Here is a 23,927-nt window from a genome sequence, read left to right on the forward strand (position 1 = left end):
GCCTCTAGAAAGCAGGGTGTGCGCCTGTTCAGGAAGCCAGCCTGGGGTCCCCGAGGCTCTCGAGGTCACCCCCGAGGGGAGGCGCCTCAGGCCAGGCTGCAGATGGGAGAGCAGACTGGGGTAGCGGGGCAAAGAAAGCCCTGCCCTAAGGTCATCCAACACAAGCCCGGAGACTCCGATTGTCACTTCTTTTTATTGAGTTACAAGTTGAGATGTGCAGGTTTGGTGGCGCCAGCCCCTCTCCCAATCCCTCCCCCCTTGGGCAACAACAGCTCCCAGCGCCAAGGAATGAGGAGTAGGGTGGGGTCTCGGGCAAAGGGACCGGACCCACGAGGGTCCCAGCGGGGCTTGTGGGTCCCAGGATCAAGCACGGCTGACACGGAAGACAGAGCGGGGTGGGGGACCTGCCTCGGTGTGGCGTTGGGGAGGGGACGAGGGCTTCTGTACAAGGTCATCCTCCGCGTGGGCCCTGGCCGCGGCCCGAAACACCGACGGGCTCCGAAGCAGAGAGCGAGCGAGCGGAAGGGTCTCCCGGCTCCCTCCGAGGCCACGCCCCGCCCAGCCGGCCTGGGGGCGTCTCCCTGACTGACCCCGCCCACCGGGGCGAACGGCCCGCCCAGGTGGTCCGCGCCGCGGACCAGCGCAGGCTCTGGCTCTTCCTGCGGCTCTGCTCGCCAAGCGATGCCCCGCCGGCCCGGCGGCTACTTCTTCTCCTCTGGAGGCTCGGGCTGGGGCTCGGGCAGAGCCTTGGGCGAGGGTTCCGGCTCCCAGAGCAGGAACTCGTGGAGCAGCGTGTTGACCGTCTCCGGGCACTCCAACATCACCATGTGGCTGCCTTCGTCGATAAGCTTCAGGAAGGCCAGGAGCAGGATCTGCAGGGATGCGGGGCTCAGGATGGGGGCGGCGAGGGGCCAGCTGCCCTGGGACTCCCCACCTCCATGCAGGGCCCACACCAGGAAGTCCCTCCTGCAGTCTACCCTTCAACCCTTTAGTTCCACTCCAGAGGGAACTGGAGGATGGCCTGTCACCCTGTGGGAGCCCAACCAGATATTCACTCATTTAGTGTCTATGGTATGAAAGGGGAGGATTTCTCAATCTCAGCAGTCTGACATCTGGGGCTGGATCATTCTTTGCTGCGGAGTGCATGGTAGATGGTATGCAGTTCCCTGTCTCCACCCACCAGATGCCCGGAGTCCGCCCTCCCCTCTCTCCTCTGGAAATAGTCTGCAGACATTTCCACGTGTGACCTGGAGGCAAGGATCCTCCTTGGTTAAGAAGCGCCCAGTTCAGAGCTATCCTAAGTACTAAGGGTTCCCGTATCTTTTCCTTGGAACCTCTAAAGACCCCCTGCCTCACCCCTTTCCCCCAAATTATACAAGCAACATTGATCTCTTCTACAAATCCCCTGCCGTGGTCTGCTTGCCTGCAGGGGGAATGGGGCATAATTGTTACCTGTCTGGGGAGCCATTTTCTAGGTTCTACCTTTGACTCTAGATCTGATGCTCCCAATTCCTTGGGGTCAGAACACACGCCAGAGCCCAGCCCATACACAGACCCCGACCTAGAAACTACACCCATTTAGGGGCCACCCTGGCCCGAAGCCACGCCCACATGGAGGCCACGCCCCCAGGGTTGTGCACAGTGGGTTTCCAGGGGTGGCTGCCCTGGTACCCTGCTCCTACCTCCGCCATGCGCTGGTCTTCCTCCACTGGCACAAACTTGTCGTGCATGCCGTGGACAAGCAGGACAGGCACCGTGAGCTCAGCGTGGTAGACTTCGTCGCCCTCGGGCCAGTACTGGCCGCTCATCATGGCCCTTAGCACGAAGGACGACACGTTGAACGCGTTGCCTTCCTTCAGCAGCTGCTTCTCTTTGGCTCCTTGGCGGGCAAAGCCGGCCCTGGTGGTGGGGAGACACCGTCTGAACCCCTCGCCAGCCGGCGCTCCACAGGGTGTCCCCCATGCCAGACCCAGCTGTTTAGCCTCCCTCCCCCCCCCAACTCTGAGAGATGCCAGGGTCTGCCAGAGCCAAGAGCAGTATCTCCAGGATGGGGGCACTCACTTGAGGAAGCTCCAGGCCAGGCAGGGCGACAAGCAGTGCAGGACGCACGTGGGCATATTGAAGATGGAGCAGATGCTGGGCTCCAGGGCGGTGGGGCCCCCGCCATTGATCATGATCACCTTGTGCACCAGGTCAGGGTACTCATGTGCCAGGAATGTGCAGAAGGACACCCTGGCCGGGCATGGAAGAGCAGTGGTCAGCAGAATCCAGTCACTAAGGGGGTAATGCCCTCTCCGCACCCCAGGGGCAGGCCCCTGAACCCCAAGACTCTTTCCCCTGGAGGCACGGGCACCTGCAGGATGGAGGATGCCCCAGGATTACCAGATTGAGTTCTGAGGATTTTCCATTTTATTTTATATACACACATAGACATTTCTTCTCCTTTTTCTTCTTCTTCTTTTTTTTTTTTTTCCAGCACTGGGGATGGAACCCAGGGTCTTGCACATGCTAGGCTCTGCCACTCAATTATCATCATCATCATTATTATTATTTGGTACTGGAGATTGAACCCAGCAGTGCTAACCACAGAGCCACATCCCCAGCCCTTTTTTGTATTTTATTTAGAGACAGTCTCGCTAAGTTTCTTAGGGCCTCATTAAGTTGCTGAGGCTGGCTTTGAACTCACGATCCTCTTGCCTCAGCCTCCTTAGCTGCTGGGATGACAGTCCTGCTCAACTACACTCAGTACCCAGCCTAAGTTCTTAGTCGCCATGACTCCCAAAGGGATAAGAATTACTGATTATCAAGTGTTAGGAAAGGAATCCAACTAAACACACACGGTGGATGCCCGGAGGAGGACTAACCTTTCCCTTGGCCCGTGGCCTCTGGGCAACACACATTCTCCTGCCTAATGCCAGGTAGAAGGGCCTGGAGGGCCTCCAAACCTAGCTCCTCAGTGTCTTCATAGCAAGATATAGCCTGTGGTCTGGTCTCTTGTTTTTGTAAATCAAATTTAGGATTTCAAAGATTTGTAAAAAAAAAAAAAAATTCACAGTGCTGAGGTTTGAACCCAGGGCCTCTCCTGTGTTAGGCACCCATCTATGGTAGTTCCTGTGAGTGTTCTCCCACTGAACCCCAGCCCCAGGGCATTTTTACCACGGAGCTATATCCCCAGCCCTTTTTATTTTCTCATTTTGAGACAAAGTCTCATGAAGTTGCTGAGACTAGCCTTGAACTCATGATCTTCCTGCCTGAGCCTCCCAAGTCACCGGGATTACAGGTGTGTGCCGCAGTACCCAGCAGATTTGTAAAATGTTTTGTTAATCAAATTTTACTGGAATATAGTCATGCCTGGCTGCTTTTGCACTGCAACTGCGGAGGTGTGCCGTCCCAACAGAGACAAATAAAAATCAAAAATATTTACCACTGGGCCTTTTTAGAAAAAGTTTTCTGGGCTGAGCATGGTGGCACATACCCATGGGGAGGCTGAGGCAGGAGGATCACAAATTCAAGAGCAGCCTGGGCAACTAAGCAAGACCCTGGAAAATAAATAAATAAAGAATGAATAAACAAACAAGTTAATTAATTTTACAGCGGTAGAATACTTCCCTCAAATGTGTGAAACCCTGCATCCCATTCCTAGAACTTTAAAACAATGACAAAAACAAAGGAAAGAAGAAAAAAAAAAGAAAAAGAAAAAGAAAATACAGCAGCAGCTTGCTGATTCCTGTTAGAAAAAAAAAATAGAGAAACAAGAGGAAGGTGGACATTATGCTTATGATTCACTGTGTGCCCTTAGGCAAGTTGCTTAACCTCTCTGAATTTCTGTCTGCAGTTCTATGAAATAGTAACTGTGATGACCTCAGAGCATTGTTATGGACTCACAGGAACTACCACAGATGGGTGCTCATTTAATTAGAGGAAATATTATATCATAAGTATCAACTTTTTGAGATGTTATCATACAAACACATAAGAGTTATATACCTCCCAAGTTGGACACCTTTCTTCTGGATACTCATATAACTTATTTATTTTCGTGTCTAATTGCATGGGATATAATCTCTACAAGAGAGGTTCCCCACCAGGCTGCCTGACTCATCTGATCTTTCTTCCTGGGTAAAGGGGAGAACATGGCTCTTTGGCAGTGGTCAGAACCCCAGGGCTCAGAGTCTTCCATGAAGTGGGCTTTCAGTAAGCGCCAGATGGTATCCTCAGCCCTTCAGAGGAGAGTGATTTACAGCAAGCTGTGCCTTTGTAAACTGGATTTAAGGGAATCCAATTAGCCCTTCCAGACCGCATGGGATCTCCAGAGCAGCCAGCGTTTGAAATTAGCTTAAGGCAGCATTCTGGGCTTGGAGCGATTCTGCCCACTTAGTGGACATCTGGCTAATCTGAAGACAGGTTAGATGGTCATGATCAACAACACTAAATGATGGTACTATGGCATTAGAGGCCAGGATGCTGCCAAACATCTTACAGTCCTCACCAAAAAGAATTATCTGGCCCAAATGTGAGTACTGGGATGAAGAAATCCTACTGTGAAAACAATGGGAGTGGGGGCTGGGGATGTAGCTCAGTTGGTGGAGGGCTTGCCTCGAATGCACAGGGCCCTGGGTTCAACCCCCAGCACCCCCCCACACACAAATAAATAAATAAACAGACAAACAACAATGGGAGTGAGATAGAAGGCATAAGTTCAAGTGTTCTGCAGCACAGTGGGGTGACCACAGTTCACAGTAATCTATGGGAATGTGTGTGTGTGTGTGTGTGTGTGTGTGTGTACGTGTACCTCATTGAGGCACTAGGCAACTCAATGAGACTCTCTCCCTCTCTCTCTCTCTCTCTCTCCTTCCTTCCTTGCTTCCTTTCCTGCAGAGATGAGGTGTTGCTATTTGCCCAGGCTGGCCTTTAACTCCTAGGCTCAAGTGAATCTCCTGCCTCAGCCTCCTGAGAGCTGGGACTACAGGTATGCTCCACCACACCTGGCTTGTTTTATGAATAACTTAAAAAGAGGAGCTTGAAGGCTCCAGTCACCAAGTAATGACAAGGAGATGGAAACATTCGTGATCCTGGGGCTAGGGCTGGGGGCTCAGTGGTGGAGTGCTTGCCTCGCATGTGTGAGGCACTAGGTTCAATTCTCAGCACCACATATAGATAAATGAACAAAATAAAGGTCCATCAACATCTAAAAAACAATATTAAAAAAATTCTATTTGATCAGTACACACTGTATGCATCTATCAAACTATCATGTTGTGCCTCATAAATGTGGACACATATTTCATGTTAATCAAAAAATATATATATAAGGGCTGGGATTGTGGCTCAGCGGTAGAGCTCACCTTGCACGGGTGAGACCTGGGTTCGATCCTCAGCATCACATAAAAATAAAGGCATTGTGTTGCGTCCATCTACTATATATATATCTAATATATATATATATATATATTGTAGATGGACGCAACACAATGCCTTTGTGGAGGTGGAGTGGGAAAAATATATATATATATTTTTTTTAATTTTTAAAGAAGGAAATGTTAATTACCCTGATTTGATTACTGCACGCTGCATACATGTATTGAATTATCACAGAATACTCCATAAATTTGTACAATCAAAATAACAAAAACAATAAATGAGCTGGGCAAGGTCATACATGCCTGTAATCCCAGTGGCTTGGGAGGCTGAGAAAAGAGAATCAAGAGTTCAAAGCCAGCCTCAGCAACTTCGAGCCCCTAGGCAACTCAGTGAGGCCCTGTCTCTAAAGAAAATACCAAATAGGGCTGGGGATGGGGCTCAGTGGTTGAGTGCCCCTGAGTTCAATCCCCAGTACCAAAATAAAAATAAAATATAAATAAATAAATAAGGGGCTATGGCTCAGTGGTAGAGCGCTGGCCTAGTATGTGTGAGGCCCTGGGTTAAATCCTCAGCACCACATAAATAAACAAAAGAAAGGTATTGTGTCCATTTACAATTAAAACAATATATATTTTAAAAAATGAATAAAACAATGTAAATAATAGCAATAGTGGTGGGAATTCCTGTTTGCTTCTGATTTTGTTTTTATTTTTCTTTTTGGACAGGCTCTGCTATTTTGCCCACGCTGGCCTTGAACTCCAGATCCTCCTGCCTCGGCTTCCCACAGGGCTGGGATTACAGGTTTGTGCAAATGTATGTGCAACTGCTTTTCATGAAAAAAAAATTACTTTTTCTTTCTTTTTTTTTTTTTTTTTTCTTTTTCCTTTCTTCCCAGTGCTGTGGATGGCATCCAGAGCCTCAGGCCTGCTGGGCAAGGGTTCTGCCCCTGAGCCACACCCCCGGCCCGATGAGAATTTTCAAGGAGGAAAATGGGCATTTGGTAATGGGTATCCAGGCCAACCCACAGCCCTATCCCACGCCAGGGGTGGCTTACCCATAGGAATGTCCAATGAGCACGTTTCGCTTCTTTGCATAGCGCTTGAAGATGGCTCGCATGTCCTCAGCCAGCGCATAGAAGGTGTAGGCTGCAGCTACCTGAGGCGCAGAGCTGGCCCCGTGGCCAGCCAGGTCAGGTGCCACCACCTCATAGCCTAGGCGCACAAAGAAGTCCAGTTGCTCCTTCCAGATGGCCAGGGAGCCACCGACACCATGGATGAAAAACAGTACCACGTCCGCCTGGGCGCCCTTGCAGCTAGTGATGCGCTTCTCACAGTCAATGTGGATGGTCCTCTTCGGGCGTCTGGCTCGCCGCCTCCGCCCTCCGCTGCCACTACCCGCACTGCCCGGGTTCGAGCGGCCATCGCTGCCTGCCGGATCGGCCAGCTCTACCTCCAGGGCGGCCGGTGGCTCCCCAGAGCCATTCTGCCCATGCAGGAGGTCAGCTCTCGGCGCCCGGCCCAGGTTCTCCACCAGCAAGCGCCCGCTGCGGTACACAGTGATCCGGCGCTGGCAGCGGACCAAGCCGGACCTGTCCCCCTGGGCAGCATCCAGAGGCGGCGGTGGAGGTGGAGTGGGAGCAAGGGCGGGTCCAGCGTGCTTCACCCGCAGCACACGGCCAGGTTTGACCTCCACAAAGGTGTAGCCATCGCTGGACTCGACGCTTTCCAGGGGCCCCACAGCGTTAGGGGGCGTGCCCAGGAGGCAGCAGAAGAAACCGTCGGTCACCCCGGTCAGCATGGTGTGTCCTGTGAGCGGGAGGCAGATCAGGGGCCATCTAAGGGGGAGCCCTCCTACCCCAGGTAAACCAGACTGGGAGTCCCTTCTAAGGTCCCTTGTGAGGGCAGGGTCACACGCCGGCCTGCGTGGTGGTTGGCTAACTTCCAGGGCCTGGCTAGTGGTTCATCCCTGGGGAGTCCATAAGGAAGGCGCTGAAGTCTGGTGTGGGGACTTCCCAGAGAAGGGGACACTGTGGTAAATGTGGCCCAGCTCTGAGGACACCCCTACCACCACCACCTCCACTTTATACCAGTGAGGGCCCCTAAAGCCATTCATTCATTTATGCACATGTACTTTATATTAGCTCACATATCCTGAGGGCTCCTGGGATATTTTATTATTATTTTAAATAGATATATTTAGTTGTTGATGGGCCTTTATTTATTGGCTTATTTATATGTGGTGCTGGGAATGAACACAGTGGCTCACAGGTACAAGGCAAGCACTCTACCGCTGAGCTACAATTCCAGCCCCATCCTGGGGTATTTTAAAGGGTGCAAATCCCCAGGGAGGCCACCTCCCCGGTCTCTGGCTCTGAATCAGACCACCAAAAGATGAGGCCCTGCGAAAGGGGACTGTGGACTGAGCCCCAGAAGCCTTTAGCTCTCCAAGACAGGGCTGAGTTGGGCCTGTCTCAAAGAGCAGCAAGCTGAGGGCCATACACACTCACTGGAGGACACTGCTCTGTACCCTCTGCTTAGTACCCTGGGCTAGGGACCGGAGCATCACACAAGTCCCCAGGGGTGGTGATGAGGATGGGACCTAGTTGGGGGCCTCCAGGCCTCCATCCAGCTCCCAAGGCCACCTCCCCCCACCCCGTGTCCATAGCAACCACAGGCGGTTACATAACTCAAGGGGATACCCGCGCAGCGCACCCCCATTGTCTAAAGCCTGGAGATGGAACCAGCCCATTCCCTCTCCCCAGCCCGGAGGCCGCGGGGGTAACACACGCTGAAGATGGGCCCGCGGTGGCCCGGGATATCCTGGAAGGGAGGCAGGCAGCGCTCTCGGCCTCGAGGGGGGCCCTGAACCCGATTAAGGAAGGCGGCTCAAATGCGCCGCTCCAGCCCCCCTTCCCAGAGCGGGGCCCGGTCTCCGGGGTGCCCGTCATCCCTGTGGCGAGGTCGAGGCCCCTGGGGCTCCGTGGCTTCCTAGGAGCCCGAACGCGGGCTTTGTGGACACCCCCTTAGGAAGTGGAGGCCCCCGAAACCTCCATGACCCCCCTCAGGCCTCCGCTCCCAGCTCACCTCATCGAGGGCTCCGGGGCGGGGCGGAGGGGTCCCGGGCAGAGAAGCCAGCGTCCGCCTGCGGGTGTCGTTTACATGGTGGCGCGGGGTCGGCCCGGCGCGTCTACGCCGGCGAGCGCGGGCCTGGGGCGGTCAGCGCAGGGGCATCCCGCGACCGCCCACCAAGCCGGCCATCTAAGCCCCTCCCCCAAGAGGGCGGGGCCTGCCGCAGACGGGCGGGAACTTCGCCCTATCGTAACTGCGAACTGACCTGGCCTAGATAGACGTCCAATCAGAGACTAAAATTCTGAGATGGGGCGGGCTCTGGGTCAACGGCCCCGCCCCTTTTAGGGGCTCTCGGAGGTCGTGCCAGGGATTGGGCCTAGCCCGGGAGGGAGAAGGGGCTGTAGCCTCAAGTCTGCGGGACTCCTGGGACTAGGCAGTCGAAGTCCTTTCTTAGAGAAGGGGTCTCTCCAGCCAGCTCCTGCCTCCGACTTGCCCTGTCCCCTCCAGAAGGAGCTCCCATGTCCCTCTCTGTGTTGACCTTTCTATTCTAGAAACAGAGACTCCCTGATCTTTGCAATTTCGTGTGGGGAAACCAGGCTCACGAAGAACACACGTCAGGAGGAAAGCCAGGTTGGGATTTGAACCCAAGCCTGTGTGATTCCAAATCCTGGGAACTGTTAAACAGAAAATTTGGAGCCTTGAGTAATTAAGGAATTGGAATATCCCTATCAGCCAATTTAACCAATGACTGCAGATGGAACTGAGAAGGGACTGGTGGCAAGAGATACACACCCCAGTTCCATGGTCAAGGCTGAGGCAAGATAGTCCACCAGGAGAGCCCGGATTCAGAGAACCCAGGGCTCAGGTTTAGCCTAATTCTGCCCTTTGCTGATGTGTGACCTTGGACAAGTCATTTCCCTGAGCTTTCATTCACCTCGATATGATATTATTCTCATGAGTTTGCTATGCAGGTAAATGATTCATCATGTGCTTTGCATGTGGAGTAAGTGCTCAATAGATTCTTGGCATTATTATTATAGTGGTGGTGATTTGTTAAACGGGCTTCAGAGGACAAGGGGTTAATTGCTTCTTCCTGCTTGCCAGTCCTCATCCCCTGGAATCTGCTGTCAGAGCTGAATTAGATGCAGCCACCCACGCTTGCCCACTCAGGACTCTCCTGGGAGGCTACAGAGTTTATTCATTCAGCAAATGGTTCCCATAGTGTGTCGTGTCCCACCCACTGTCCCAAGCTGGGAGACTCTGTCTCAGGTCTGCTCAAGCCTGGCTCCTGAGAGGCTCCAGAGCTACGGGAGAGCCCTACTGGATCAGGGTTAGGCCACAGAGAAGAGACAGGGTTAGAAGAATTTTTTTCCAATAAGACATCTATGTTTCATCCCTCCCCCTCATACCAGGGATTGCACTTAGGGGCACTTAACCACTGAGGCACATCCCCAGCCTTTTTTTGTATTTTATTTAGAGACAGGGTCTCACTGAGTTGCTTAGTGCCTTGCTAAATTGCTGAGGCTGGCTTTGAACTCACAATCCTCCTGCCTCAGCCTCCCCAGCCACTGTGATTATAGGATTACAGCTGTTCACCACTGCACTGGGCCCTTGTGTGTGTGTGTGTGTGTGTGTGTGTGTACTGGGGATTGAACCAGTATCAAAACTGAGCCACAACCCCAGCCTTTTTATATTTAATTTATATTTTACTTAGAGACAGGGTCTCACTAAATTGCTGAGACTGGCTTTGAACTTGCAATCCTTCTGACTCAGCTTCTAGAGCTACTGGGATTAGGTCACCAGGCCTGGCCTCCACATTTTTTATTGGTGCATCATAGTTGTACATAATGATGGAACTTGTTACATATTCCTACATGTACACAATGTAACTATAATTTGACCAATATCACTCCCCAGCGGTTTCCCCCTCCCTTGCTGTCTCTCACCTCTTGGCCCCTTTACTGATCTAGAAGAGGAATTTTAAAGGTTGGACAGGGACCAGGTAGAGAGGAAGGTGTGGCTGCGATTTAGGCTGTGTGTGGAGAAGGTTTTGCGTGCTGAAGGGCCATGATATTTTCCCTGGGACAATGGAGAGCGAAGGAGGGTGTGTGAGCATGTGAAGGATTCAGATCTGGGAAAATTCCTCTAAGGCAAGCCAAGGGCAAGCTTGCAGCCCATGCGTTTTACTGAAAAGCTGAAACCTGGAGAGGAGCAGGGACTACCTCAAGGACACCCAGCCAGCTCGAACTCAGGCTCCTGGGCTCCCTTCCAAGAGGCGGGGACTTGGCTGTGGTCAGAGAAAAGCTGTCAGCCAGCTGTGTGCCATCTGCCTGGCCCTTGCTAGGAATGAAAAGACCAACCAGCAGCTTCCAGCAGCTGCCACCAGCTGCGCCACAGTCACCCTGGGGCACCCTCTGCCGGTAGACAGAGGGAACTACAATTCCCAGCGGTCCTTGGGACATGCCTTGTACGCCCGCGCAGGTTGAGGAGTCGTCATTCTGCCACCTGCTGGTCGATCGGAAGACTAAGCTCCCTGTAGGCACGACTTTGGTGCGCAGGCGTGGAACTGCAGGTCCAGGTGCGGACCGCGGCTGTGCAAAGTTGGGTGTAGGAGAAACTACATTTCCCATAAGTCTCCTTTCCCACCCCTTAGCCGCGTAGTTGTGGGCTCCGGAATCTTTGGCGGCTGGGACATCGTGACCCGAATCTGGACATGGCTTTCTTCGCCGGATCCCTATTGGGCCCCGCTGGCAAGTCGGCGGCGCAGCTAGGTGGCAGGTGAGTCCTCAGGGGACACGTCTTCAAATCTGGGAATAAAGGCGGCCTCCGGGGCTGGCTCCTGAAGTTTATCGTCTCCAAGACTCGACAACGCTTTGCGCACTCAGAATGCGCCTTTTCCAACTAGCGTCTGGCCCCGTACAGATGTGAAAGTCAAGGCTCAGAGAGGTTGTACGGTGCGCTGAGATCGCACAGCGCCTCTGCTGACCTTCCTTATTGCTTCTCTTGCCTCTACAGGTTGTTACAGCCCAGGATATGGTTGGGGTTCCCAGACTCCTGGGGCCTCCCTGTCTTGCAGCAGGCCCGTGGCAAGGCGCGCGGAAACGAGTATCAGCCGAGTAACATCAAACGCAAGCACAAGCACGGGTGGATCCGGCGCCTGAGCACGCCGGCCGGCGTTCAGGTCATCCTCCGTCGCATGCTCAAGGGCCGCAAGTCTCTGAGCCACTGAGGATGGTGACGCTGCTGGCAGGACTCCGGTTAAAGCATTTCCGTTGCCTAGGACCTCACCTCGCGCCTTTGCGGGGAGCTGGGGAGCAGAGAAGACTTGGGCATAAATGCTCCCCAAATCGTGGGGTTGGCTTAGGGGAAGAAGTTTGGGTGGGACTGAATGTGGGGGAATGGTAGTCAGCTTGGCCAAGTCTCTTTTTATGCTTTTAAAATACGAAGAATTTCGATCATTGGTACAGTACACAGAACAGTATAAGGAACCGCTGTGTCTCCAGTACAAAGCTCGATCGCCAGCCATCCACAACCGTCCTGCCCCCTCCTGTGTTACTTTGAAGCAGATCTCAGGCATCAGGTTATTCTGGGGATATTTCAGAATGTATCTCTCCAGGATAAGGGCTTTTTAAATTATAATTAAAAAACTATAACCCCCCAAATTACCAGTAATTTGTAAATGTCAATAAATGTTAATTCCAAATTCCCTCTTGTTCTACTTGTCATAACTTACAATCTGGGAAGGCTGGTGAGAAGGAGAGGCGTTTCACATCCTCTACCTGCCCCTTGCGAATGGGCTTGAGACCCTGGGTGAGGCTTTAGTCTTCAGGCTACTTTGCTCTGTTGTTGTTGGAATAATAATACTTAATAGCGTCCACGTACAAACTTACTGAGCACTTTATGTACTAGGTGCCCATTCCTTATTCAGTAGGGGCAATCTGTCTCGTGGGGAAAGTGAATTTACACCTAGGCAGGAGGATCAGGGCTGAGAGGGGGATTGTGAAGGCTATAGGAACCCAGAGCGGGCACCTGACTTGACTGACATTGGGAAGAATCAGTCAAGGAAGAACTACCAGGAGGGATTGGGTAGGGGTCACGACACCGGGCAGGTGAGGGAAGCCAGAGGGGCCCAGAATTTGGGACACTAGGGAGCCACATGAGGCTTTAAAGCAAGAAAGTCTAGGTTGTCAATTAAAAAATAATTAAAGCAGCTAATGCGGGAGTCGTCTACCGAAACCCAAGGTTGAAACCACGGGGAGGAGGCTGAGAATGTTTTGGTCCTCACCTTGCGGGACCGTCGTGAGACCTCAAGGGACACTGTATGAAAAAGCGCAATATATCCGACGTGCGAAACCAAGAGTTGTGAACTACAACTCCCAAGAGGCTTCGCGGGTGCGGCATCCGCCTACTTCCGGATCTCATTTTCTACGCTTCCAAGTCCCGGGCGAGGTTTTGCTTCCTCGACCAAACTTGACTATGAAGGGAGGAGGCGTGGCAACCAATGGGCATGTGAGTTAGCCGAATCTGACCAATGGGAGCGCGCACAAGGGCTATATCTTGGGGGCGGGAACAGGGGGCCAACCAATGACGGGGCTCAGTGGCGCCATCAGTGTACGCTGTGCCGTGGCTGGAAGTTGCTGTGCGGCGGCTGCTAAGAAGGCGGCTGTGGCGGTGGCGGCGGCGGCGGTGGCGGCGGCGGTGGCGGCTGAGGCGGCTGAGGTGGCGACGGAGGAAACAAGATGGTGAGGACGGCCGCCGGGCCCGTACTTCCCTTACCCTCAACAAAATGGTGCCGCGGGACCACCCACTTCTCTATCCCCCTAAGGCCTCTCACCACTCAGCCCGGCCCCCTCAGCCCCGCCCCACTCTCCGCGGTGACCTGTGACCTTCGACCCCTCAGACCCTTCCTTGAGCTTTCTTTTGACCCCGCTCCAGCTCCTTCCCCGACCCCTGACCCTGTGTAGGCTTCCAGGCCCTGACAACTCATTCATTTCCGGGTCGCGGCTCCCCCCGGAAATCGCTTGGAATGGGGTGGGGTCTCCTGAGACCCCAGCTCGGGCCTCTTCCTCGGCTCAGCGGGCCTGGGCTTCTCTGATTTAGGAGGGTTTGGAAGGCCGGTCCGGGCGTCGGGGCGGGGGAGGGGGCTTCACACCGCAGACTTTGCAGGGCTTTGTCGCCAAAGGAAGTGCGACACTCGCCGATTGCCTGGATTCCCCGGGGCCCTAACCCCTCCTCCACCATTCTGGGCCTCCTCTTGTCCCCAAAAGAGAGCAATTCCGTCTCTCCCACCCTCCGAGCCTCTGCCTGTTAAATGAGGATGTTGGTAGTCCAGACTTCATAGGATTGTGGTAGTTTAGGGAACTGACGTGGTAAAGTGCTTAGGACAGGGAACATTCAACAGATGAGCTGGGTGACTTGGGGCTGGTGACATCCTCTCCTAACTCTCCTTTCATCTTGAAGTGGGGGTAATCCTAACTGGCTGTTGGGAGGTTAATATTCCCTCTCCCACTTCCACATCCTGGGGTGTGGGGCTGGTGGTTTTTTGGGTTTGATCTGTAAAGTGGGATGGTGACCCCCCACCTCAGAGTTGTTGGACTGAAGTCCCTCCGCTCCTTGGCATCCTCACAACTGGCAGGGGCAGTGGAAGATCTGATCAAGCTGAGTTAGGGCCCCGTTGCCCCTGAGGGAGAATCCCAGCCCACAGCAGTCAGCCTTTGGGAAGCAGTAGAGGAGGGCAGAGGAAGGTAGGGCCCACTGTGTGGGTCCCCAAGTCTGGGTGTTATCATTGATTTCTTACTGCAGTGTGTCCCCAACCTGGTCATAAGAGGATTCTGTTGGCTCTGCCTCCAGAACACAACCTGAATCCATCTGTGGCCTGTCCAGGTACTGCCACCTCTGGCCTGGATGTCTGCCCAGCCCCCTCCCTGGTCTCCTTGCCTCTCTCCCATCCACTTGGTTGTTTTTAATTCACCAGGACCTTGAAATTTTTAAAGATGTAAGTCAGATTGTATCACTTAATAAATTATGAAATGCTCCTGTTGTAACCCTGTTGGTTGTGACCCAGCTCCTGCCCTCCACCTTCAAGGTCTCTGCCCACCTCTGTGACCTCATCTCCACCCTCTTCACCCCTTCCCTCTGCCAGCTTCATCCACACAGGCCTTGTTTGCGCTTCCCATGATCTGAGTTCCACACCCCCAGGGCCTTTGCACCTGCTGATTCTGCCTGTAGTACTTTCCCTACTGTGAGCATCTCTTCTTCAGATCCCCTCCTGACATCTGGAGACACCATCTTTTTTCCTCTTACTTTGTTGGATCATTAGTGGGCTGTCCACAAGGGGACAGGACTACAGGTGTTTGGTAAATGTTTGCTGAGGTAATGGGTGGCTTCAGGGCTTCTGGCTGCAGGATGGACTTCTCCCCTGTCTTCAGACCTTGTTTTCCAGCTTAGCTGAAGGAAGTAGGTCCCCTCCCCATTTTCATTCATTTATTCAGCATGAGTGAGCGGGTGTCAGCAGCCGCCTGGAGGGAGCCTGTGCAGAGGCTGCATCAATGTTGTCTTATCTCTGAATCAACTTGGGAAGTGGCCCTGTGTGCAGTGCCCCGTTCTGTGGGGGAGGTGTGAAGCTGTGAGGTTGTTTGCCCCAAGTCACACAGCCAAGGAGGTGCTGAGCAGGATTGAGGGGAGGATTTGAGTTCTATGCTTGTCAGCCTTGTCCCCTGTGAGCCCTGCCGGGACATCAGGTTGAGGTAGCCCTGCCCTGCCCTGCCCAGTGCCCTCAGCCAGGGAAGTGGATGTGTTGGGCGATCCTACTGTGGTGGAAGCAGGTCTCTGGGAGAGGCTCCCTAGGTGTGGGGACAGCATCAGGGTAGGAGAGGTTAGAGCTGATGGGGGAGGGCAGCAGTGTGGATGGAGAGGCCCTCCTGAGGGGTGGTGGAGGGTGTGAGTGGGAAGATAAAAGAGGGCCCAGTGGGCCAGGGCTGTGGAGAGTCTCGAGCAGAGCAGGGACAGGGTCCTTTCCTATATCAGTACCTCTGGACAGTCCACTCCAAGCCTCTGTCCACCCTCCCCCGTCCTATCTTTGCACAGTGCACTGAAGGCACCCTTACCTCCACTTTCCACTCACTGTGATTTTGTGATCCTTGTGTCCCCTATGCAGTAGGACCTCCCTAAGACAGGAACAGGGCTTCAAGGCTCACCCCAGTGTCTTGGTGCCCCAACTTGGGGCCTGCCATATAGTGAGGGCTAAGAAAACCTTGCTGGCTTGGCGCAGTGGCTTGGGAGGCTGAGGCAGGAGGACTACAAGTTCAAAGCCAGCCTCAGCAATTTAGCAAGATCCTGCTTCCAAATAAAATATAAAAAGGGTCAGGATGTGGCTCAGGGGTACAATGCCCCTGGGTTCAATCCCTGGTACTAAAAGAGAAAAGGAAACCTTGCCACCTGTATGACTGTGGCTCCTTAGTCTGAGAATAAGCTGGAGCAAGGGGCCGAGGATGGGTCGAGGCAGGTTTGAGGGACTGTGAGTTGTCTCTGGGAGCAGCTGTGAATGCTGTCGTAGGCAGAGGAGGACACCTGACAGCCTCCTGGGTTGGCCCATGCTGCTGACGTCTCACTGGGACCAGCAGAGGAGGGGCTGGCCTGTAGTGAAAGGGACACTAGTCCTCTCGTCTGCTGCAGAGGATGATGCGAAGTCACTTAAATGGCTACTTCCTCCAGGGCAGCTCTCTGAAGGTACCAGGTCCTGCAGCCCTGGAGTCTGCCGGATCTCAAGCCATTGGGTTATCAGACCTGTCATGTAATGGCAGGGGCATGGCCTGTGAGACTGGGCACACCTAAGACTAGGTGACCTCAGATGAGTCACACCACTGACCTCCTTACCTCAGTCTCTTGTCTTGAGGATGGGGAGCTGCCACCACCTGCTTGGCTGGGTCACACCTGTGAGTGCTGTTGGGGATACGACATTTGGGAAGACCCTGGCCCAGGGCAGGATGTGTGGGGAACCCACACCAGATGTACCCCTTGCCAACTGTTCCACCTCAGGCTTGACCAACAGGGACTTTGGGAAAGTGAGTGGATTTAGCCACACAGGCCTACAAACTTGGGTGGCCCAGCTGAATCCCCCAGGCAGCTGTGGGAGGACGGTCTGCCCCCTGTGAGGCTGAGGCCCTCCTGGTGAAGGGCTCAGGCTCCTCGTGGGAGAGGCAGGCGTTTTCCCCCAGGACTGGCTCTGCAGGCTGATGATCAGCCTCAGGGTGGGGACTCCAGAAGAGTCCCTGAGCTGACCGTCACACACCTACTTAGCTCAGTCCACATGGGGCTTCTTTTTTCCTTTTTCTTTTTGTGTGTGAATGGATTTATTTTTCCTTTTTGTGATATTGTGGATTGAATCCAGGGATGCTTTGTTACTTAGCTACATTCCCAATCTTTTTATTTTTTATTTTGAGACAGAGTCTTGCTAAGTTGCCCAGGCCAGCCTTGAACTTGCACTCCTCCTGCCTCAGCTTCTGAAGCACTGGGATTATAGGCATGTGCCACTATGCCCAGCCCACATGGAACTTTCTAGAAAGTGGAGCCAGCTTTAAAACCTGTAAGGACTGACTGGTGTGTGACTCGGTGGTAGAGCACTTGCTGAGCACACAAGAGGCCCCGGACTCCATCCCCAGCACCACGAAAAAAAAAAAAAGAAAAGGAAAGAAAAAGAAAGGAAGAAAACCAAAATAAAATAAACCTAGATGTTTGGGGCCAGAGTGCAGCTCAGTAGCAGAGTGTTTGTCTCGCATGTGTGAAGCCCTGGGTTTCATCCCCAGCACAGAAGAAGAAAAAAGAGATAACACATATACAAACTTGGATTTTTAGGATGTTGGAAATGTGGTGAGCCATGGACTCCCATTCCTGAGTAATTGCAGCCCCTTCTCCCAGTCTCTGTTCCTACCCCCCATCTGTTGTCACACTGACCCCTGGGGTTTCTTGAGATCAGCAGATGTTCCTCTGTCCTCGGTCTCTGCCTAGGGCAGGTCGTGGAAACAGGGCCTGGAGGCTCAGCATCCAGAAGTACGCTACTAATACGCTACTAAGCACAGTGCCGCCCAGGCGGGGAATAGCCATCTCCTCGGCGGGGGTGTTTGGGGCCTGGGTTTGACTCCTCTGTTGCTCACACAGTGCGACTTTAAACTTGCGGCCTGTTCTTTCCCAGCCTCAGTCTCCCCGCCTTTTGCCTGGGTGTGGGGCTGTTGTGAGGGCCTCCCAGGAAAGCACACACTGACCTTTGGTAGGTAGCTTGGGGGTGCACTCTGCAAACCCTGAGAAGCAAAGAAAAGTAGAAAGAAAAGACCAGAAGTCACCGGAAGCCCCTCTCCGACGCATAGTAAGGGACCTTGCAGACTTCTGCACTGTTACTGATTCCCACTCTCTATCTTCTGTCTATTTTCTAGGCAGATTTTTTGAAAGGATTACCTGTCTACAACAAAAGCAATTTTAGTCGATTTCATGCCGACTCCGTGTGCAAAGCTTCGGTGAGTGTGTGTTCTGGGGTCTGGAGTCCTTAGGGACTGGGGGTAGCATGTGTCTCAGTAGTGGTCTTGGTGGGGACAGGCTGATCTTTAAGGCCAGTTCCACCCCATATTCTTTATTTTTCTTTAAATATTTTTTTAGACGTTGATGGACCTTTATTTTATTCATTTTACTTATATGCAGGGCTGAGCATCGAACCCAGTGCCTCTCATGTGCTAGGCAAGCACTCTACCTCTGAGCCTCAACCCCAGTCCTCCACCCCATATTCTTTTTTTTTTTGAATCTTTATTTACTTACTTTTATGTGGTGCTGAGGATTGAACCCAGGGCCTCACACATGCGAGGCAGGTGATCTACCACTGAGCCATAACCCCAGCCCAACACCCCATATTCTTGAGTGTCTTTCCCTCTTTATTCAAGGGTAGGTGCTGAGTTGGGGCTGGGGAGGGAGCAGGGACCCCAGGCCCATGTGCTCCTAACCTACCTTTTCCTGACCATCCTGCAGAATCGACGTCCCTCCGTCTACCTGCCTACTCGGGAGTACCCATCAGAACAGAGTAAGTAGCATCTGCTGGTGTGTCCTGTCCTGGCTCCTGGGGGTGGTTCAGAGGCCCAGCCAGACCAGAGAGCAGAGCAGGGGGCAGGGAGCGAAGACTAGGGAGCAGGGGGTAGAAACCGGGAGCAGGGGCAGGCGGCAGGGCACAGAGGTGGCTTGCAGTCCAGTTCCCAGTCAGGGTCATGTGGGGAAGGGCCCTAAACAAAGACCAGGAGGCGGTCTGGGGACTCCGGGCTGGAGGTGTGCATGTGGCTGTCTGCTCACTCCTGACCTCGGAAGCTGCGGGAGACCTGCTTTTTCTGGGTGCCTCCTGATCTCCACACACTGGCGTCCAGGGCTCCTGAGGCTCTGAGCTGACCCCCTCTTCCTGGCGTGGCCCTTCCCCTTGGGTCAGGCCTGGTGTCCCCTTCTGCCTCCACATCAGGGACTTGGTGAGAATGCAGACTCCAAGACAAGTGCTGTGAGACAGGAGATAGCAAAGAGCGCTTGGGGCTGGGGAGGGGACCTGGCAGATGGCTCTGCAGAGTGGGAGGATGTGGTGGTGCTGTTGTATCTTTATTTTAACTGTTAAAAAGGCACCCATCTACCTGGACTCTGCAGGGTACAAGTGACTTGTGGTCACCAGATACAACTGTGTAGGTTTGTGCTTATGGTCCACCTGGGAGGAAGCAGGGTTGCGAGCCTGCCCCCCACCCCAGGACGGAACCCTGCATAAGGCAGCAGGGACCCTGAGGGAGAGTCAGCTCAGGCCCCTGGTGGTGGCTGTGTGCTCAGAAGTGAAACCACTGGGATTTCTGAGGTCACCTCCTAAATTGTGGGTGCCGACTTTGAACCCCAGAAAGACCACCGAGGGCCGAATAGGCCAGGAGGTCAGGGAGGGGTCAAGAGCACCCATCTAAGGCCAGGGTGCCTCTGCATCTTTTGCTACCATGTCTGTCTTTCTTTTCAGTCATTGTGACAGAAAAGACAAACATCCTTCTGCGCTACCTACATCAGCAATGGGACAAAAAGGTAAAGGATGTGGGGTTCAGGTGCTGGGAGTGGGGTGAGGCAGACATGCCTCCTAGCAGGGCCTCTTGAGTGAGGGAGTGAGTGGGCGTTTGGGGGCCTTGAGGGTCTAGTAGGAGTTTTCCGGGTGATGGAGGAGAGGGGGAGCCGGTCAGTGGCTGGAACAGCTGTGCGGTGGCCCAGGTTCTGGTGTTGGAAGGCGGGCCGCCGAGGCCTGGCTTCCCAGGCCCCCGTTAGTTAGACTTTCCAGGTGGGCCCTAGAATGTTTTGTATGTTCTCACACATGCCTGGCAAGTGCTCTACCACTGAGCCACACCCCCTTGGCCATCTGTCACTGAGCTACAGCCCTAGTTTGTCCCCGCCCCCCTATTACTCTTACTGAGAAAGAGTCTCACCTAGTTGCCCTGGCTGGCTTTGAACTTGCCATCCTCTTCCACTGCTGGGATTACAGGCATGTGCCACCATACCTTAGATTTTTTTTTTTTTGCACTGGGGATTGAATTTGGGGTACTTAACCACTAAGCCACATCCCTGGCCTTTTTATATATTGAGACAGAGCCTTGCCAAGTTGCCAAGGCTGGCTCTGAAGAGGCTAGTGATCCTCCTGCCTCAGCCTCCCGAGTTGCTGGAATTATAGGCATAAGCCACCACATCTGGTGTAGAATCTTTTTTTTTTCTTTTTTTTTTTTTAATGGTGAAATTTACACAAGATTAAAACTCCAGGCAACGCAAGAGGGGATAAATGTGGAAAGATTGTCTCCCAGCTGGGACAGTGATGTGCACTTGTGAATAAAAGTCACTTCCCTCAACTTCTGGCATCCTAACCTCTTCCCAGAAGCCACTTTTTGTACTTTTGGGACTCTCTTTCTTTCTTTGATAGAAATTTCCAAAACATGTTATTCAGTAATATGGTTTTCACTTAATATTGAATATCAGACTGAGGTTGGACGGGACTCCAAGTGAGCACTCTGAAAATCCAGGGTGCCCGACCCACTGCTTCCATCCCCCTCCCCAGCTGCACAGGCTTTGAGTGCCACCAGCCAGGAAGGACACGACCTAACCATCTGCTGTCCTCTTTTCTGGGGATGCAGGGTCCCCCTGTGGCTCCCAGGAGCCCTTTTGCCCTTGGCTCCTTGGGTGCTCCTCTGAGTGTTTGAGAAACGGGATGTGGGGGGTCATGGGAAAGGTCATGGTGGCTCTCCCCACGACGTACCCAGGAAACCCCTGCCTGTCATCTGCCATGGGTCCCAGAGGACACTCAGGACAGGACTTAGTGGGGCAGGTCCTAGTGGCAGGAAGCGCTGCCCAGCCAGGGGCCCCGAGTCACATTTCCAAGGGCCAGGGCTGGCACTGGGATGCCAGGAACTCACAGCCTGTCCTTCCCTTGCCCCCAGAATGCCGCCAAGAAGAGAGAGCAGGAGCAGGTGGAGCTGGAGGGCGAGAGCTCGGCACCGCCCCGCAAGGTGGCACGGACCGACAGCCCCGACATGCACGAGGACACTTAAGACTCGCGATCCCCCACAGGCGCCTCCTGTTGTGTCTGCTCCTTGGTCGCCCGCCCACCGTGTGTAAGCGCCCTGCCCGCCCGCCTTCCCCGCCGGCCACCCACACCCCGCCGTCCACACCACTTCCAACCTCATAGGAGCCGATGTATTTATTTTCCTTGAGTTTTTATTTATGCTGTAACATGTATCAAGCGTTGGTTAAAGGGGACGTCAGACCCAGTAGTGTGATGTCGATAGATGCTTTTTTTTTTTTTTTTTTTTTTTTTTTTTTTTTTTTTTTTTTTTTTTTTTTTTTTTTAGAGTGAGAGAGAGGGACAGAGAGAGAGAGAGAGAGAGAGAGAATTTTAACATTTATTTATTTTTTCTTAGTTCTCGGCGGACACAACATCTTTTGTTGGTATATGGTGCTGCTGAGGATCGAACCCGGGCCGCACGCATGCTAGGCGAGCGCGCTACCGCTTGAGCCACCTCCCCAGCCCGATAGATGCTTTTTAAAAAACATTGTTTTTCACCCTTCCCCTGTCCAGGTCCCCTGTCCTGAGAAACTATGTCTCTAGGGTGTAGAGCCAGGGGGTTCTGTGGCCGGGTGGCAGGGATGGGGGCCAGGGCCCTAGGCCTGGCTCTCCCGGACAGCTGAGCAGCCTTCTCCCTCCCTGCTGACCAGTCCAGGCCTCCGAGACTCATCTGGTCTCCACTGCCACGGGAGGTAGCCATGCCCAGACCTCCCTGTGAGCAGGCGGGCAGGGGAGAAGTCGCCCTACTGGATCTTCCTCTTAAGTCATTTTATCATGGACTAGAGCGCTCCGTGTCCTCCCCAATAAAAGGATCTTTCCTACTCGACCTCGAGTCTTTGCTCCACACTCCTCGCCCCTGGAGGACGGAGCCCCTGAGAGTCATCCTGTCATCACCAAGAGAAGAGGGGCCCCTTGTGCTGGGGCCCCAGGGACCAGCCACATCCTCTCGTGAGCCTGCTGCAGCCGCCATGCTCAAGGCCAAGACCCACTCGGACCAACCCCTCTGCCTCACCTGTCAAGGTGTCCTCGAGGACCAGGCCATCTCTGAGAGACAGTCTATGGTGCCAAAAGTGGAGCTGGGGTCAGCTCACATCCAGGACACTACCATGCAGGGCCCCATGCCCACCATCCACTGTGGAGATGGCCCAGTCTTGCTTGGGGGCCTGGGCTCTGAGGGCCTCTGGTGACATCAGAATGAGCCTGGCCTCATGGGACCCCAAGTCAGATAGCAGTTCTAGTCAGTGTGCTTCCTGGCCTCTCCAGGGGGTCCCTTCACCAGCTGGGCTGGGATTGGGACTGAGCTTGGACACGTAGAGGGTGGTTTGGCTCTGGGTAGAAGGTTCGCCTCCCCTGCTGCCCTGTAACGGGGGTGTGACTCAGTGCCGAGTTTTTGGGGAGTTGGGGGTGGGGTAGGCCCTGGATCTGAGGGGGTGGTTGGGGAAGGTGTGCCTGCCCCCAGCAGTTACCCTGGGGCCTTGCCTGGCTGCTCAACTCTGTTAGGGCAGATGGTGCTGGGTTGGCACCAGTGACTGAACCAGGCCAGAACAGCAATCCAGCTGTGCTTCGAGGCCCAGGTGCCTTGACCCCAGCTCTCAGCTTGGTGTCTGTACCAAGGCAGGTGCATACTGTAAGGTTCCTGCAAGCCCAGGGCATCCAGTCAGGAACAGAAGCTTGACCTTGACCAAGGCAAGGGGAGTGGCAAGTCCCCCTTCCCTTGACTTCCAGACCAGTTGGGAATCCCCAGTCCCAGGGGTGGTTCTGACCCGGCAGATTTATGGTGTCACTTGGTCAGTGGTTAAAATGGCAGGACTTCAAAGACCAGGAGACAGCATGGCACCAGGCAGCACCCCCCCTCCCAAGGCCTCTGAGTCCCCTTTTGAGCTGCGCCTGTCTCCTGCACCGACTGATTCCTGGGGTGCTTCCTCCCAGTGCCCTGCCCGCCCTGGCCCACCTGTGGCTTCCCTAGGCGGGAGCAGCTGTTCTGGCCTGTGCACAGCCCCCCACAGCTCCTGCTGCCCTCAGGAGGAGCCCAGGCCTGAGCCAGCCACTGCTCCCCACCCCTGCCTTTGGGACTCCCCTTGCCCTGATGTCCCCAAGTCCAGACTACGTTCCTGTGCCTCTCCCTCAGCTACAGGCTGCCATCCTGGCTCCAGTGAGCCATGCCTTCAGGTTTCCCTGAAGGGCCCGTTTGTCAAACTGGCTCCCCCTGGGGTGTGGCCACGTGAGGGTCTAATCCTTTAGCTTTTGTAGGGGGATGTGCTTGTTGTCATTTTCCCAGATGAATGTGAGGGTCTGACAGGCAGTGTTCCTGTCCCTAAGTCACATGTCCACAAATCCTAGTGATTCCTGTCTGGAATTCGTCCCTTCATGGGACATCCTGGCTGTTCCTTGATGCCAATCTGTGTCTGTTCTGGGCACCCCCAAGTGCACCATCCTCTCAATACCATGACTCTGGGACTGCAGGGCTGGGGTGCCAGGTGCCTTCCGATTTCTATGTCCCATGTTCTTCCCACTGTCCCTGGCTTCCCAGGAGGCAGTTGTGCCAGAAAATGCACCTCTTTTACACACACACACACACACACACACACACGCAGCTGAGAGGACCGTGTCACCCCTCTGTCCCTGTTTGAGGCTGAGAACTATGGCTGAATCCTTTCAGCATCTTGAGCTGGCCTCCTGTCTGGGTGGCCGGAACCTGACCTGAGCGAGGCCCCGCAGCTCCGCCCCAGGGCTCCCGGGCCCAAGTCAGCCCCCAGATCTGGGCCGGCACAGGCGGCACAGCCTGGAGTTTTCCATCCGTGGCCCCGAGACCCAGTTCTTGGGAGGAGGCCCCTGGGCGTCAAGTCAGCCTGTGGCAGGTCCTAGTCCCCAGGGCTCACAAGCCCCCTTCCACTTGCTCTGACCTCGGG

General features: G+C 54.1%; 3 protein-coding genes across 3 annotated transcripts; 2 read left to right on the top strand and 1 right to left on the bottom strand.

Annotated features, from left to right (window-relative positions):
- Positions 1-174: 174 nt before the first annotated feature.
- Positions 175-8,655, bottom strand: Abhd8 (abhydrolase domain containing 8). The gene is made up of 5 exons (XM_005333019.4): positions 8,445-8,655; positions 6,416-7,166; positions 2,062-2,232; positions 1,683-1,899; positions 175-872 (listed from the first exon to the last, which is right to left on the bottom strand). The coding sequence occupies exons 2-5, from the start codon at positions 7,156-7,158 to the stop codon at positions 702-704; spliced, it is 1,302 nt and encodes a 433-aa protein (XP_005333076.1). The 5' UTR covers positions 7,159-7,166; positions 8,445-8,655; the 3' UTR covers positions 175-701.
- A 2,354-nt stretch (positions 8,656-11,009) lies between these two features.
- Mrpl34 (mitochondrial ribosomal protein L34) lies at positions 11,010-12,132 on the top strand. The gene is made up of 2 exons (XM_005333018.5): positions 11,010-11,207; positions 11,445-12,132. The coding sequence occupies exons 1-2, from the start codon at positions 11,143-11,145 to the stop codon at positions 11,656-11,658; spliced, it is 279 nt and encodes a 92-aa protein (XP_005333075.1). The 5' UTR covers positions 11,010-11,142; the 3' UTR covers positions 11,659-12,132.
- Positions 12,133-13,019: 887 nt separating this feature from the next.
- Dda1 (DET1 and DDB1 associated 1) lies at positions 13,020-21,250 on the top strand. Its single transcript, XM_005333017.4, has 5 exons — positions 13,020-13,171; positions 17,858-17,938; positions 18,441-18,492; positions 19,441-19,502; positions 20,894-21,250. The coding sequence occupies exons 1-5, from the start codon at positions 13,169-13,171 to the stop codon at positions 21,002-21,004; spliced, it is 309 nt and encodes a 102-aa protein (XP_005333074.1). The 5' UTR covers positions 13,020-13,168; the 3' UTR covers positions 21,005-21,250.
- Positions 21,251-23,927: the final 2,677 nt, after the last annotated feature.

Source organism: Ictidomys tridecemlineatus, chromosome 2 (genome assembly GCF_052094955.1).
Source record: "Ictidomys tridecemlineatus isolate mIctTri1 chromosome 2, mIctTri1.hap1, whole genome shotgun sequence".
Taxonomy (NCBI): Eukaryota; Metazoa; Chordata; class Mammalia; order Rodentia; family Sciuridae; genus Ictidomys; species Ictidomys tridecemlineatus.